The sequence below is a fragment of the Nuphar pumila genome, chromosome 14 (genome assembly GCF_984573655.1).
Source record: "Nuphar pumila chromosome 14, dmNupPumi1.hap1.1, whole genome shotgun sequence".
Lineage (NCBI taxonomy): Eukaryota > Viridiplantae > Streptophyta > Magnoliopsida > Nymphaeales > Nymphaeaceae > Nuphar > Nuphar pumila.
In genome coordinates this window covers 89,767,666-89,782,468 of record NC_143262.1, presented here as the reverse complement: position 1 = coordinate 89,782,468, position 14,803 = coordinate 89,767,666, and the positions used below count along the sequence as shown (strand labels likewise).

The 14,803-nt window shown below is 35.3% G+C and overlaps 1 protein-coding gene across 2 annotated transcripts in view; it reads right to left on the bottom strand.

The window, feature by feature from the left end:
* The window catches only part of SGR2 (shoot gravitropism 2 (SGR2)), a 119,623-nt gene that overhangs the window by 22,785 nt on the left and 82,035 nt on the right, over nucleotides 1-14,803 (bottom strand). Inside the window, exons 14-17 of one of the 2 annotated variants that reach the window (XM_089987935.1) lie at nucleotides 13,284-13,356; nucleotides 3,562-3,664; nucleotides 3,235-3,328; nucleotides 3,062-3,124 (exon numbers count right to left, since the gene is read on the bottom strand). In XM_089987935.1, coding sequence (XP_089844061.1) covers nucleotides 3,062-3,124; nucleotides 3,235-3,328; nucleotides 3,562-3,664; nucleotides 13,284-13,356 — 333 coding nt within the window. Of the gene's footprint in view, nucleotides 1-3,061; nucleotides 3,125-3,234; nucleotides 3,346-3,561; nucleotides 3,665-13,283; nucleotides 13,357-14,803 lie in introns of those variants that run through there. The other variant, XR_016427735.1, reaches the window with a different exon arrangement.

Here is a 14,803-nt window from a genome sequence, read left to right as displayed (position 1 = left end):
AAAGAGATTTTGTGCCTTTATATAATTAAACAAGATTATTTTTTTAATATATTCATGACTCGGGCCACAAATATACTTTAAATTAACCTTTATTTAAATTCAAATAAAAGAAGAATAGAAAATTAATTTTGAAAAAATGATGATTTTTTAAAATGACCTAAAAGTGTAGGTCGAATTTTATTTAATAAAGAATAATAATTCTAAGTATTCTTCGTATTCCGACTATGGCCGTAAATACGAACTTTACTTAGTTTTATTTATTCTTTATTAAATGGTGCACGTGCCATTCGTGTTTTCTATAGTGTATTAAAAAAGAAAAAGAAAAATGTAACAATTTAATATAAAATTAAACTATATACTCATTCATTCTAAACTAAGCATCAAGTAAATTTTCATTATTTTAATTATTACAACCCTTGAATTAATTACAATAATTGGAAAGAAAATAAAAATAAAAATAAAAATTCCTGCAAAATTAAAAAACAGGTTAGAAATGTAGGCATTTATGGATTTTCTTCAATTAATGAAAAATTGAAGGAAAATCCAAAATTAGCCTTTTTATGCCCCAAAAATAAAGAAAGAAAATTAAAAATAAATGCAAATGATGTATGGCCTTTGCAAAAGTATTTCAAAAATATGTTTTGGAGTTTTAAATTTTCGAAATTGGGGTTTAAAACATATAAATCCATTTTAAAACTTGAATTCAAAATGAATTTAACCTTGAAATTGAGATTTTTATGAAAATATATTGAAAATGATTAAAATAAAAAGCAAATAAACTCTAAAGTTTGTTTAAAATGAAGTTAAGGCATTCTAACTTGCTAAAAATTATTTTCAATTCGTAAAATACATGAATTATGTTTGAAAATTGAATTTAAAAGTGTTAAAATACCCAATTTAACTTCATTTTAACAAAATAATGTCTTTTACAAAATTGGTTTTGAAAAATGCAATTGATGAAGGGTCAAATGGCCATAGAAATTTATAAAATTTGATATAGAGACTCCTAACAACCTTAGAAATACTCTATTTTTGTACTTTTTTAAAATTTCTTATTCCTTCTATTTCAAGAGAGGTTCCATCAGCAGTAAAAACTTTTGACACACTTTATTTTTAAAACATTCGGATAATCTATTGACATTCGGGGTCATATGGAAAGAAGCACCAGAGTCAAAAAGCTAAGGAAAGTTACCTCGATCGAAGAATGATGATACTGTTGCTCCAGTTGCGGCTTCAGAAGAGGAGGAAGCTCTTTTGAGAAGAGGTTCGAGAATCTCCATTAATTGAGCCATAGATACCGGTGAATCTTGATCTTTTGATTCTGATCCAACAGATGCAACTTTCTTTTCTTCTTTTCCTCTTAGTTCTCTTAACTCTCTTAGTTTAGGACACTGAGGCTTATAGTGCCCTGGTTCATGACAATGGTGGCAAATGACCTTCCTTTTGTCAAAGTCACCATTTTGTCTATTAAAATGAGGTGGCCTATAAGAGCGTACATGATTACCCGGTCTAGACACAGCTAGAACAGAATCATCTTCATATTTTTATATTCTTTTTAAGTCTGTTTTCCTACATAGTCAGTTCCTCCATAGTATCAAGAATAGAAGGGACTTTTCCTCGATGAAGAAGAGCCGATTTGGTCGACTCAAATTCCGGTCTTAAACCATTTATAAATTGATAAAAATGTTTTGTATCGAGTTGCTTGGAGAAGCTCGATGTCTTTGGAACAATGTCATTTTGGCTCTAGAGGAGCCAATTCCTCCCATAGTTCGGATAACTCGTAATATCACTTTGAATCATTGTCCGAACCTTGTCTTGCAAATTGCACACATGTACAATATCTTTAAGGGAATACATATTTTTAAGATATTCCCAAGCTTTATTGGCATGCTCAAATTTAGCAAGGCTAGAGCATTTTTTAATGTCAACGTTATTAATTAGCCATGACATAATTTTTACGTGCGCTATTATCCATTTTTTCTGGTTTTTTTTCGTAGGTCGCCAATGCCTTATTCTTCTCTCTTTCCTTGAGAGATACTTCTTTGTCATTCTCAACTTTTGTGAGAATTAGTTTTGGTTCTGAATCGGAACAATCTATTATGCCCCACAAAGGTTTTCCCCAAATGTGGTGATTCATGATTAAAGCCGACATTATATAATTGGTGTCATTTAACTTCATGGGTATGATGGTGATCTTATCATTGTCATCCATCTTTTTACAGGGGTGAGAAAGAAAAAAAATAGATGAGAGAAGAAAAAGAGAGAAAGAGGGGTAAGAGAGGAGAAGAATGAAAAAATACAAAAATTCCAGATCCAAGCTTCCTCCAAGCCTTTTTTTCTTCAAAACAAGTCTCTAGAGTCACGAACAAGAGGATAAGACAAAAATAAATGTACGAAAAACTCACAAAGGGCATCTATTGGAGACACTGCAAACACAACCCATAAAAGGGTATAAATGGAAGAACACTCTAAAAAATAATAATACTTTATTTCCTACACAAATGCTTAAAGAAGCAATATTACATTATTGAAGGGGATCACCCCTATTTATGCTAAATGGGAGAGGAGGAGAGCTCATTTTGAGCTCTCCTTAGAGTCATTGGACCCTAGTCCAACGGCTCTAAATATAGCCGTTGGACTAGGGTCCAACAACTATATCTTAGTCAAGTTCCTAGTTGGAACTTGACTACTTTATGAATCTAGTTCAAATTGAACTAGATATTAAAAACAAAGATAAAGAAAAGGAATATATATATATAATAATATTATTATATTATATTATTATTATATTATATTATTATTATATTATATTATTATTATATATATATGTTACATTTTAACAATGCTTGCGCATTGAACATCGCAACATTACCAAAGATTGTATCCTAGTAAAACACAAATGCCATGAAAAATGGAAGCTTTAGCAACAACATAAATTTACACCAAGAGTAATTAGCTAAGCATTGAACCATCTTAACTTGATGGAAAAGAAAAGTACTTTTCTAAGGATAGTATGCTTGAACTGATTACTATTCTAAGATTTAGAAATTGAAGCACACACCCTCATTGAGTTAAAGCGGCGAAGAACAGCCTGAGAGCGTGCAACCAAATCTTCAGCGAACTCCTGCCATCAGATTAATTCATTAGGAAACCATACAACCATCCAAGCCAGTAAAAAAGCAAGTCTCGGAGAGGCAAAGAATGAAATAACACTAATTAAAAATAAAATATTACCTGAACCCCAATGTGTAATCGCTTTCCACCTTTGTGATAAGGTATCATTACAGGTCGTTTGCTGATGTATTCCTTACATATAAGTGGTTCTATTCTGTACGAAACCCCATCCTAGAATCATATAACATGTTCCCGTTCAAAGAAGCTAAGATAGAAAGAGCTGACTTTTAAAGGGTTGATAGATATAGCGTGCACTTTCTCCAAACAATGATATCCATTTCAAAACAGGGCATATCTTCCAGGTTTATTGTAAAAGGCGTGTAGTTTGATAATACAGAAAGAAAAAGGAACTTCCAGAGAAATTAAAAAGTTACAACAAAAACAAACCTATATGCAACAGGATCAAAGGGGTGGAAAATATTGAACATTCTCCTGCAAGCTGGCATCTCCTCACTTATTCCCTCACCCTGCCAATACTCCTTTCCTTTACCTGTTTCATGGCAGAAAGAATATGTAATAGAAATAGCAGTGCAAATTTTCAATTCTTAACAAATGCAGTTGACCATAAAAAATTTGATACAGTAAAACTATCAGCAGGTAAACTATAGGTTTGAATACCTCTGTCAAAGCACTCCATGGACAGTGCAAATTTTCAATTCCTAAACAGATAGAGATGGATATCTACAATAGATACACAAAACTATCAATAGGTAAGCTACAAGTTTGGGTACTTCTGTCTTATGTCAGATAGGTGCAGGCGAGAAGGTTGCATGTTAGGATCCTAGGGTTTAAGGGCTTGACTTTATGCACCTTAATCACCTTAGGGACTTTTTTGAATTGGTTAGGCACCTAACATTTGGTATCAGAGAAACCTCCACATCTGAAATTCAGATCCCGGAAAGTGTGACTTACAAAGAGTTAGAGCCCACAAAAGTTGAAAAGGGCTACCTGGAGTTAAAGCCAAAGTGAGAATCGTCCCAGAGTAGGCAGCCGAGGACGTCACTCGGCAGTTTGTTAGGATCCTGGTGGTTTAATGACTTTACAAACCTTAATCACCGTACGGCTTTTTGGTGTATTGGTTAGGCACGTAACAGTGTGCTACAACAATTTCAAAAAACTTGGGTGCAAGGATGCATGCACATGCACACACGCACACACATATATATGAGAAATTTTAAAAAACACACCTAAAGTTTCAACAATAATAAAAAAACACACCTAAGTTTTAGATATTGCTAAAAACATGCCTAAATTTATGCACTATTAATCAAAAACACATTTCTGTCATATTAACTTGGGTTAACATAAACTCGACTCGACTTCAATTAAAAAGATGAAGTTACTGATTTACCCTAAAACAGTAGTTTTTTTTTCTTGGTTTCCCAAGGTCATTCTTTCCCACCCACCGTTCTTTCTCACTTTTACCCAACCTCTATCATCAAAGACTCAAAGTTGACTTCAGCAGGGATTGCCTTTTGCAGGGAATCTCCAGTTATCCATCACTAACCATCGTCATAATAGGTGTTGTTGCAAGCTGAAAAACAGTCTCTCTCTCTCTCTCTCTCTCTCTCTCTCTCTCTCTCTCTCTCTCTCTCTCTCATTTGGATGTGTATTCAGGGCAGCTATGGAGCTGGTTGCTGTTGGGCATGTTCGTGGCTGCTGGGTCTTGGCATGCAGTTTCTTGGTGCAGTTTTCGTGAGGGATTTTTTCAGATGCATCCTATCATTGGTGGTTTGTTGTGGCATTGAAAATCCTCCTTTGCTGAATTGCTTAATACCAAACACTTGAAAGAAAAAAACTTGCTCTTGACATTGGGACTTCTTGCTGTGCATATGATGAGGTTTGGGTGTTTTCATCAGAAATTCACTATAGGTGATCTGCTTGGACTTGAGTCACGGCATTTTTATCTGCTAGGGTTAGTCTGGTTCTCTCTTGTGAACTGTTGGGATGGTGGATTTGTTTCTGAGCAGCCGCTTGGGTCATTAACTTTGCTTCTGCATTGATGGAATTTTGAAGTTCTGCTTTATAGCTGTGTGATGAGGGCTAAATTGTAATTTTAATACACATTTTATGGTATCTTTGACGGAAGTAAACCTCAGGACTTTTTTTATTAACACTGCAAAAACTTTAGGTGTGCAACAACAACAACAACTACGCCTTCATCCCAAAACAATTGGGGTCAGCGATATGAACCAAAAAAGAAATTCATTTTGGGTCTTCCACAAGAATCCTTTTCCTCCAATCATTTCTATCCAATGCATGTCCTCGGTGAGGTTCAAAGCATTCATATCCTTTCCTATCATCTCCATCCAAGTCTTCCTAGGCCTACCCCGACCTCTTTTAACTAATATATTTTCCCATTTCTCCAACCTTCTAACTGGAGCATCATTAGGCCTTCGCCGAATATGTCCAAACCACCGTAAACGATTCTCTTGCATCTTATTTTCAATGGGTGCAACACCTACCTTCTTACATATCTCCTCGTTCCGAATCTTATCTTTTATTGTATTTCCACACATCCATCTAAGCATCTGCATCTCAGCTACACTCATTTTTTGAATATGATGTCTCTTGGCAGCCCAACATTCCGTACCATATAGTAAAGCGGGTCTAATAGTCGTCCTATAAAACTTTCCCTTCAACCGCAATGGCATTCTACGATCGCACAACACTCCAGATGCACTTTTCCATTTCATCCACCCAACCTTTATCCTATGATTTACATCTCCATCAATTTCTCCATACTTTTGAATGATGGATCCCAAATATTTGAAATAATCATTCACCGGTATTTCTTGCTCACCAAGCTTCACTACACTCCCATCACTACTCCGTTGCTTACTAAACCGACATTCCATATATTCAGTCTTACTCTTACTCAACTTAAAACCTCTAGCTTCCAATGTTTGTCTCCATAATTCTAACTTAGCATTAACCCCAGCTCTAGACTCATCAATCAAAACAATATCATCAGCAAACAACATACACCACGGTACATTTTCTTGAATTGATCTCGTAAGCTCATCCATCACTATCGCAAATAGGAAAGGGCTTAAAGTAGATCCTTGATGTAACCCAACCGTTATCGGAAAATTGGTTGTCACCCCTCCACAAGTGCGGACATTGGTTACTACTCCTTCATACATATCTTTAATTATACTAATGTACTTTAGGGAAACACCTTTCTTCATCATTGTCCACCAGAGAACGTCCCTAGGTACTCTATCGTATGCCTTCTCTAAATCAATAAAAACCATATGCAAATCTTTGTTCCTCTCTCTATATCTTTCAATAAGTTGTCTAAGAAGATGTATAGCTTCCATAGTTGATCTTCCAGGCATAAAACCAAATTGATTCTCCGATATCATGACAACCTTCCTCAACCTAGACTCAATCACCCTCTCCCAAAGTTTCATAGTATGACTCATGAGTTTTATACTACGATAGTTTGTGCAATCTTGTATATCACCCTTATTCTTATATAAAGGCACCAAAGTACTCTTCCTCCACTCATTAGGCATCTTATTTGTTCGCCAAATCAAGTTAAAAAGATTTGTCAACCATTCTAAAACTTAAGGTGTGCATGTAACAATTTTTAAAACTTGTGTTTTTATTATTGCAGAAACTTTAGGTGTGTTTTTTAAAATTTCCCTATATATATTAGTAATAATAGGGTGCTTCTAGTGCACCTATTCCCTCATTTGAACTGTTGGACCATTTTCAATCCAACGGTTTAGATGAGGGTTGAAAATATCTCTTTCCATTATTACAAGTATACGGAAATTAAATGAGAAGAGGGGGGACCAGATTCCAAATTGAAATGTTGACCTTGATAATTCTCTCTCTCTCTCTCTTTAACCTCTCTCTTTGTATGTGTATTTATGATATGCATGCAATATATGACATATCTTTGCACGTCCATGCAATATGCCGACATGCATCCATGGAAGCACATAACATACTTGTCACAAATATACATGCATAAGGTACATATGTATGCAATGTTAAAATACTGTGTATATATAGTTATACCTGACTAATATACGTAATGTCAGGGGTATTTTGGTCATTTCCTAGTATGTATTTTTAGTACAGTCCATTAGGGACTGAAATACCTTTTTTGTTTATTTATTTTTTGTTTTTTAAAATGTAATAGCACTAAGGGCTTGTGACTTTCTATAAATAGAGCATCACCTCTCTATGTTTCTTCATGCTTTTCTAAAGCATTTGTGAAGTTAATACAATTCTCTTTTTTCTTTTATGCTCTTGTGAGCTTTGTGCTATTGTGGATTTCATACTTTTGTATATCTTTTATGAGATTGTCATAGGTCCTTTAGAGACCATATTTGTGCACTTGTGTAGTGCTTGGTTGGCATTGTAATTGTGCACTCTTGTTTCATTACATGCAATACATATCCAAGTGCTTCTGTGTTTATCATATGCATGCAATATGCCAACATGCATGAATGGAAGCATTGCTTGCATGTGTACTTGTCATATGTGTGCAGTATGCCAACAAGAATGGAGTGGAAGCATGCATCCACGGTACTCTCTCTAGGATGCAAGAATTGTGGCGTACGTTTTTAGCCTTCAAAATGCAGCTTTTCTGCTTTGGATATAGGGTCCCTCACTAATTCACCTTTTGGGTAGCATTACTAATGGAAAGAGATATTTCAGCCTTCATCTAAACCATTGGATTGGATTATACAGCCGAGATAAAGTATACATCCAGAGCACCTTATCATTATTCTCTCTCTCTCTCTCTCTCTCTCTCTCTCTCTCTCTCTCTCTCTCTCTCTCTCTGTATATATATATATATATATATAGAGAGAGAGAGAGAGAGAGAAAGAATGCCTTTACAATTATACAACTATATTTTTAGATTTTGTATTCTTTATCTTGGACATTTTTTACTTGGTCAGAGTTGACCATGTCCAGAATTTGACCAAAATGGTCAGATGCAGGTTGACCACACCCAACACTTTTTGACATGCATCCATGTGAAAATGTCTTCAATGAGACAACGTACATAAGAACACTAAGTTCTTAGTGAAAAACAAGTCCACAAAGGCACAATAAGAACACTTGGAACAAATGTGCACAAAGGCACAACACATTTAAGAGAACCCAAATGAACAATGGCATAAAAAATATAAATCTTTATTGAATAAGTGAGAGAGCTTTGACTCAAAGCTTGAAGAAATACAAAGGGGAGGACCCCTATTTATAATACAATCATGGAGGCCTTGGAGGGGCTCCATATAGACGTTGGAGCACCTCCAACGGTCACAATTGTGACCGTTGGAGGGGCCCAATGTCTATGTGGGCCCCCCAAGGCTAGAAAGAAGACAAAAAATAAAAAATAAAAATGAAAAGAAAAAGAAAAAAAGTATAAACAAAAAAGTATAATCATATTCCAAGTGGAATATGCGTAAAATATAGAAAGACAAATTTACCCTTAACGGGTATACAAAAATTATAATATATATATATAGAGAGAGAGAGAGTACATTTTAACATCCCCTCTCAAACTTACAGTGTGATGACCGAAAGTTTGCTAAGAAGAAAATTGAATATGGAAAAACATAGCGCCTTAGTAAAAAAGTCCGTCAGCTGGTATTCTGATGTCACATAGGACATAGGATAGATCAATGACATTATTTAGATATTATTCTCTAACATAGTGGCAGTCCATCTCGATGTGCTTTGTGCGCTCATGAAAAGTGTGATTCTTTGCAATATATATTGCACTTTTGTTGACACAGCAAAGCTTGGTAGGCCTTTGAACATGAACGCCCATATCTTTCAATAACTGCTGAATCCAAACAATTTTCATGGTTATAGTTGTCATAGCTCGGTACTCAGCCTCTGTAAAAGATAGGGGCACCTTCTGTTGTTTCTTACATCGCCATGACACCAAAGGTTCACCTAAAAAAATACAAAAATCAGTGGTGGAGTGACAATTATTTGGGTTACTTTCCCAATCAGAGTCAGTATAGCAATTAAATTTAATTCAGAAGATGAGGATAGAAATACTCCCTTATTTATGGATCCTTTCACATATTGGATAATCCGAATAACAACACTTATATGAACTGATGTCGGCGTATGTTAAAATTGGCTTGCAACATGCATTGCATGAGAGATATTTGGTCTGGTGATACTAAGATACATCAATGAACCAACCAGTTGCCTGTAAGGAGTAGGGTTTTCTTGAGGAATCCCATCATCAATCTTCATCTTTGCCCCTACTACATTAGGAGTTTCACAAGTCTCGTCATCTGAGATACCTGACTTGTCAATGACCTCACAAGCAAGCTTAGTTTGGGACAAGAAATAACCCCTGTGAGAATAGGCAACTTTAATGCTCAAAAAATATGTCAGAAAGCCTAAATCCGACATTTAAAATTTTTCTGTTAGAGTAGACTTGATGCTCTTGATCACTATTCCATCATTACCTGTGAACAACATATCATCAACATATAATAACAACATTACAATACCTGCATCAGAATTCTTGACAAATAAAACAGTGTCAGTGTAGCATGAGATAAAACCATTTTCTACCATTATGCTGGTAAATCTATCATACCAAGCCTTGGGAGCTTGTTTCAGACCATAAAGAGCTTTTCGTAGACGAAACACTTTATCTTTTGGAATCTCCATACCTAGAGGAGCATTCATATACACTTCTTCGTTAAGATCCTCATTTAAAAAAGCATTTTTGACATTCATTTGATAGATGTTCCATTTTTTAATTGAAGCAATAGTAATGAGACATCTAACTGTAACCATACTTGCAACGGGAGCAAAAGTTTCATCATAGTCTATTCTATATTCTTGATTATACCCTTTGGCAACTAAACGTGCTTTGTATCTTTTCAGAGATACATCACTCTTAGTCTTGACTTTGAAAACCCATCTACACCCTATAGACTTCTTTCCTTTAGGAAGATTTTGAAATTCTCATGTCTTAGATTTCTTAAGAGCTTTAAGTTCGTTATCCATAGCTTCTCTCCATTCAACACTCTTCTTGGCTTCTTCAAAGTTTTTAGGTTTCATATATGAGTGAATGGCGCTAAGACAAGCTCTATATCTAGGTGAAAAGGAATCATATGATATAAACCTAGAAGGAACTTTTCTAGTGCTATCGGTTGTACGAGGATTTACCTCTTGTGAAGATGTAGATTCACTAGGTTCACTATATTTTTCAATTGCACTTCTAAAGGTAAAATTGCTTTCGTTGGAGAAATTACACCTAAGAAAGAAGAACCAAGCAAAAATGAAAGAGATATTAAAGACATACAACCAAATATCGGAGGCACTTCAACAACTTCTCAAATCATCATCTACTTCAGGTGTCGTCATTGCATCTTCTTCATCTCCTTCAGGTATGTGGATTCTTGATTCGGGTGATTCCTTTCATATGACTCCACAATCAAGTTTCCAAATAACTTGATATTCAAAACATATGCCAACACAAAATAGCATCAAAAAGCTTCACACCACAAGAAAGAACAAGTGCTTCAAATGCAATGCGTTATTGCTATGAGGGGATAAAACCCTTTCATTCATACACACTTACAATGGGCTCATTGCCCTTATTTATAATGCATTACACTTTGAAAGAGTCGTTGGGCTATTCCCAACAGCTCTAATTAGAGTTGTTGGGAATCAGCCCAACGGCTCTTATTTGACAGACTGTGTACACAGTCAGTGGCTAACTGTTGTACACTATACACAGTCAGCTACTAACTATGTACAAAAAGGGAACAAAAACTGAAAAAGAAAAATAAATAAAATGAGAAATTATAGAAATAAGAAAATAAAAATTACAAGAATATACGTATATACTTTAAATATGTATTTATATACATATACTTATACATATACATACTCTTGTATTACGAAGAGTATGTATATATATATATATATATATATTCAAGTATATACGTATATGTGTTATTTTCTAACAGTGACAACAAAAGTGCCATATATATAGCCAGCAATCACACATTTCATGAACGCATAAAGGATATTGAGATAGATCGTCGCTATGTTCGAGAAGAATACTTGAAGAGGACAATTACTTTATCATATGTTCAATCCGAGTTTAAGATTGCGGACTTATTCAGCAAAACTCTTCCTCTACCAAGATTTTTGTATCTTCTTATCAAACTTTTGGTGAACTCACCATAAGTTTGACGGAGAGTGTTAAAATATTTTGTATATATTTGTATACCTAACTGATATACGTATATTTGTACAATATACATATATCAGGGGTATTTTAGTCATTTAAATGGAATGTAATATAGTACAGTCCAATAGGGACTGTTGAGTCTTTTTACTTTTTGTTTTTGTTTTTTTATTTTCTATTTTTTATTGACAGTCAAATATGACTGTTGGGATGGCAGTCCAACAACTAGTTGGACTGCCCTATAGATCCTCACTCTATGTAAATTAAGCTTTTCCAAGCATATTAGCCAATATATAAAATTCAGTTTTTATATTGTGATTGTGTGGGAGTTGTGGAGACAGACATTGGAAGCAAGAGGTTTTAAGTTGAGTAAGAGTAAGACAGAATACATAGAATGCCGATTTAGTAAGCAACGAAATAGAGATGGGAGTGTAGTGAAGCTTGGTGAGAAAGAAATACCGATGGATGATTCTTTCAAATATTTGGGATCCATCATTCAAAAGTATGGAGAAATTGATGGAGATGTAAATCATAGGATAAAGGTTGGGTGGATGAAATGGAAGAGTGCAACTGGAGTGTTGTGCGATCGTAGAATGCCATTGCGGTTGAAGGGAAAGTTTTATAGGACGACTATTAGGCCCGCTTTACTATATGGTACGGAATGTTGGGCTGCCAAGAGACATCATATTCAAAAAATGAGTGTAGCTGAGATGCGTATGCTGAGATGGATGTGTGGAAATACAATAAAAGATAAGATTCGGAACGAGGAGATACGTAAGAAGGTAGGCATTGCACCCATTGAAAATAAGATGAGAGAGAATCATTTACGGTGGTTTGGACATATTCGACGAAGGCCTAATGATGCTCCAGTTAGAAGGTTGGAGAAATGGGAAAATATATTAGTTAAAAGAGGTCGGGGTAGGCCTAGGAAGACATGGATGGAGGTGATAGGAAAGGATATGAATGCTTTGAACCTCACCGAGGACATGGCATTGGATAAAAATGAATGGAGGAGAAGGATTCATGTGGAAGACCCAGAATGATTTTCTTTGTTGGTTCATATCGCCGACCCCAATTGTTTTGGGATGAAGGCGCAGTTGTTGTTGTTGATTGTGTGGGAGTTGTGCCATTGTGCTCTTGTGGAATTCATGTTTTTGTATATCTCTTTTATGAGAATGTTATCGGTCCATTAGAGACCATATTGTTTTTGTACACTTGTGTAGCCCTTTGTTGGCATTGTGATTGTGTACATCTTGTTTCATTACACTAGTGATTCCACGTATGTATGTATGTATGTATGTATGTATGTATGTACGTATGTACGTATATATATATATATATATATATATATTATTTGGTTATGGATGTAATAGGTTATACCCATTAGGAGCATTATCATCATTTTATTTATTGTAATAGGGTCTGACCGTTAAGGGGCAGACATGTAAAATACCTTTTCATTTTTTTTAGTTATTTATTTTATTCAAAAAGTAGTTGTTGGGCTGGCCCAACAGCTAGTTGGACTAGCCCTCTCCTCTCTTGTTTGTTCTATAAATTGGGGATCTCCCCCATTTCATGTCAATGATTTATCAAGCATTTTTACTCATTTATAAGACTTACATTTTTTATATTGTGGCCTGTGGCCCTTAGTGGCTTGTGTTTGTGAGCGTTATTCCGGATTTGTATTTGTCCCATGAGTGGCACCGTGTATTTCTCTTCTTTTGTGATTGTTGTATCCCTTGAAGGCCCTTTTTGTATTCTTTTTTTTGTTTCATTACACCATTAACTGATCATAAAATCCCTTTCAAACCCATGCAGCTTTGCTTTCGAACAAAATTCAACATCCAAATCAATGGAAAATGAAGTGTACTGGAAAATAAAGCATGGATAAACATAATAGATTCATTACCAATCCCAATTCGGATGTTGCGGAGAGCAAGAAATACCCCAAGTGGTGACCCAACAGCAAAAAATGTGTCAACCTGAAAGAAAAAGGTTCACCATTTAAACATAACAAGTGTCTGTAATTAATGCACTATTAAGAATTTAACATAAAGCTTACAGTTAATCTTCACCATCAATTCTAAGCTTCCTGTCCCACCTATACTACGGGAGACCAACAGAATGATAATATAGCTGCATCAAACAGAATTCCTATCTTTATGGCCTCTAGTATGATCTGCAGCTGATGCATAAGAACCCTATTGAAACCCCGATCACGGCCTTAGAACAAGAGTTTGAATCCAGGTTCAAAAAGACTTAATATCATGCCAAAACTACATATGCCTATGCACCCACAGACCATGGATGAGCATATAGGCTGATGGTTGAAACCAAGGTTGCCAAACTAGGAAAGCGGAAGCAGGAAACGATACGGGAAGCGGAAGTGAGAAGCGAAGCATTTAAAAATCTATAGGAAGCGGGAAGCAAAGTATCAATTTAAAAGCAAAATATTAAAAAAAATGAAGCAATATGGTAATTGAATAGGAATCGAACAAGAAACAAATAAAAACTAAAATAAAATTGATCATTCTTATATTTTGTGATTTTTCAGTAAAAGAGTTAAATTTTTGTTAGAATCTAACAAAGATTGTTACTAATTTAAAGAAAGTACATGAAAAGTGAGTGAAAGTGTGAGAAAAGCATATAGGAAGCATAGACCATGTGTGTGAGAAGCATAGAAGAAGCGTGGGGGAATCGAGATTCTCATGAAGTTTCAGAAGCGAGGAGTATCGCGCTTCCGAAGTGAGTTTATGGGAAGCGAGCTTCCCACCTACCTAAGAAGCTTCCGGTAACTCTGGTTGAAACCATAAGTTCATGAAAATTGAGTATTATCACTGCACATTTCTAGTGTCTGGGAGAGATTCCACCAGAAACTGTACTACAGATATCTTGCAGAAAGAATAAACAAAGTCATAATGTCAGAACCCGTTTTATCAACTAGGAAGGTTGTAAAGTAATTATGCACTGCTTGCAGGAACTATGAGCCCCATAGATTTCCTCAAAAAGTGTGCATAAAAAATGAACCCTCATGGAATTCTATTTTTATCTGGTCAACACAAAAAACAAACACAACCAACAACAGGAGATTCAGATGCTCCTTGGAGCTCCAGTCAACAGTCACAACATTTTATACCATATTTGCACGATTCAATTGTTTAAAAGATTGAAATAGCAATAATGAGAGAAAATGTGCAATAAAGCAGCACAGAATACAAAATCTGAGTGCAGATTTTATTAGTTTCAGCTACTGCGTTAGGTCTACTGAGAAAGGAAATGTAAAAGGAATGAGTCTGTAAAGGTAGTGCAGGAGACAGCTAAGACAAATCAAGCAGGGACAAAGGGGAGCGCCAGGCTTCCTGAGGATAAGCTATGGAAACATAAGACATTGAAAATAGACAAATGACTATTTTGCATGTCCTAAATTAT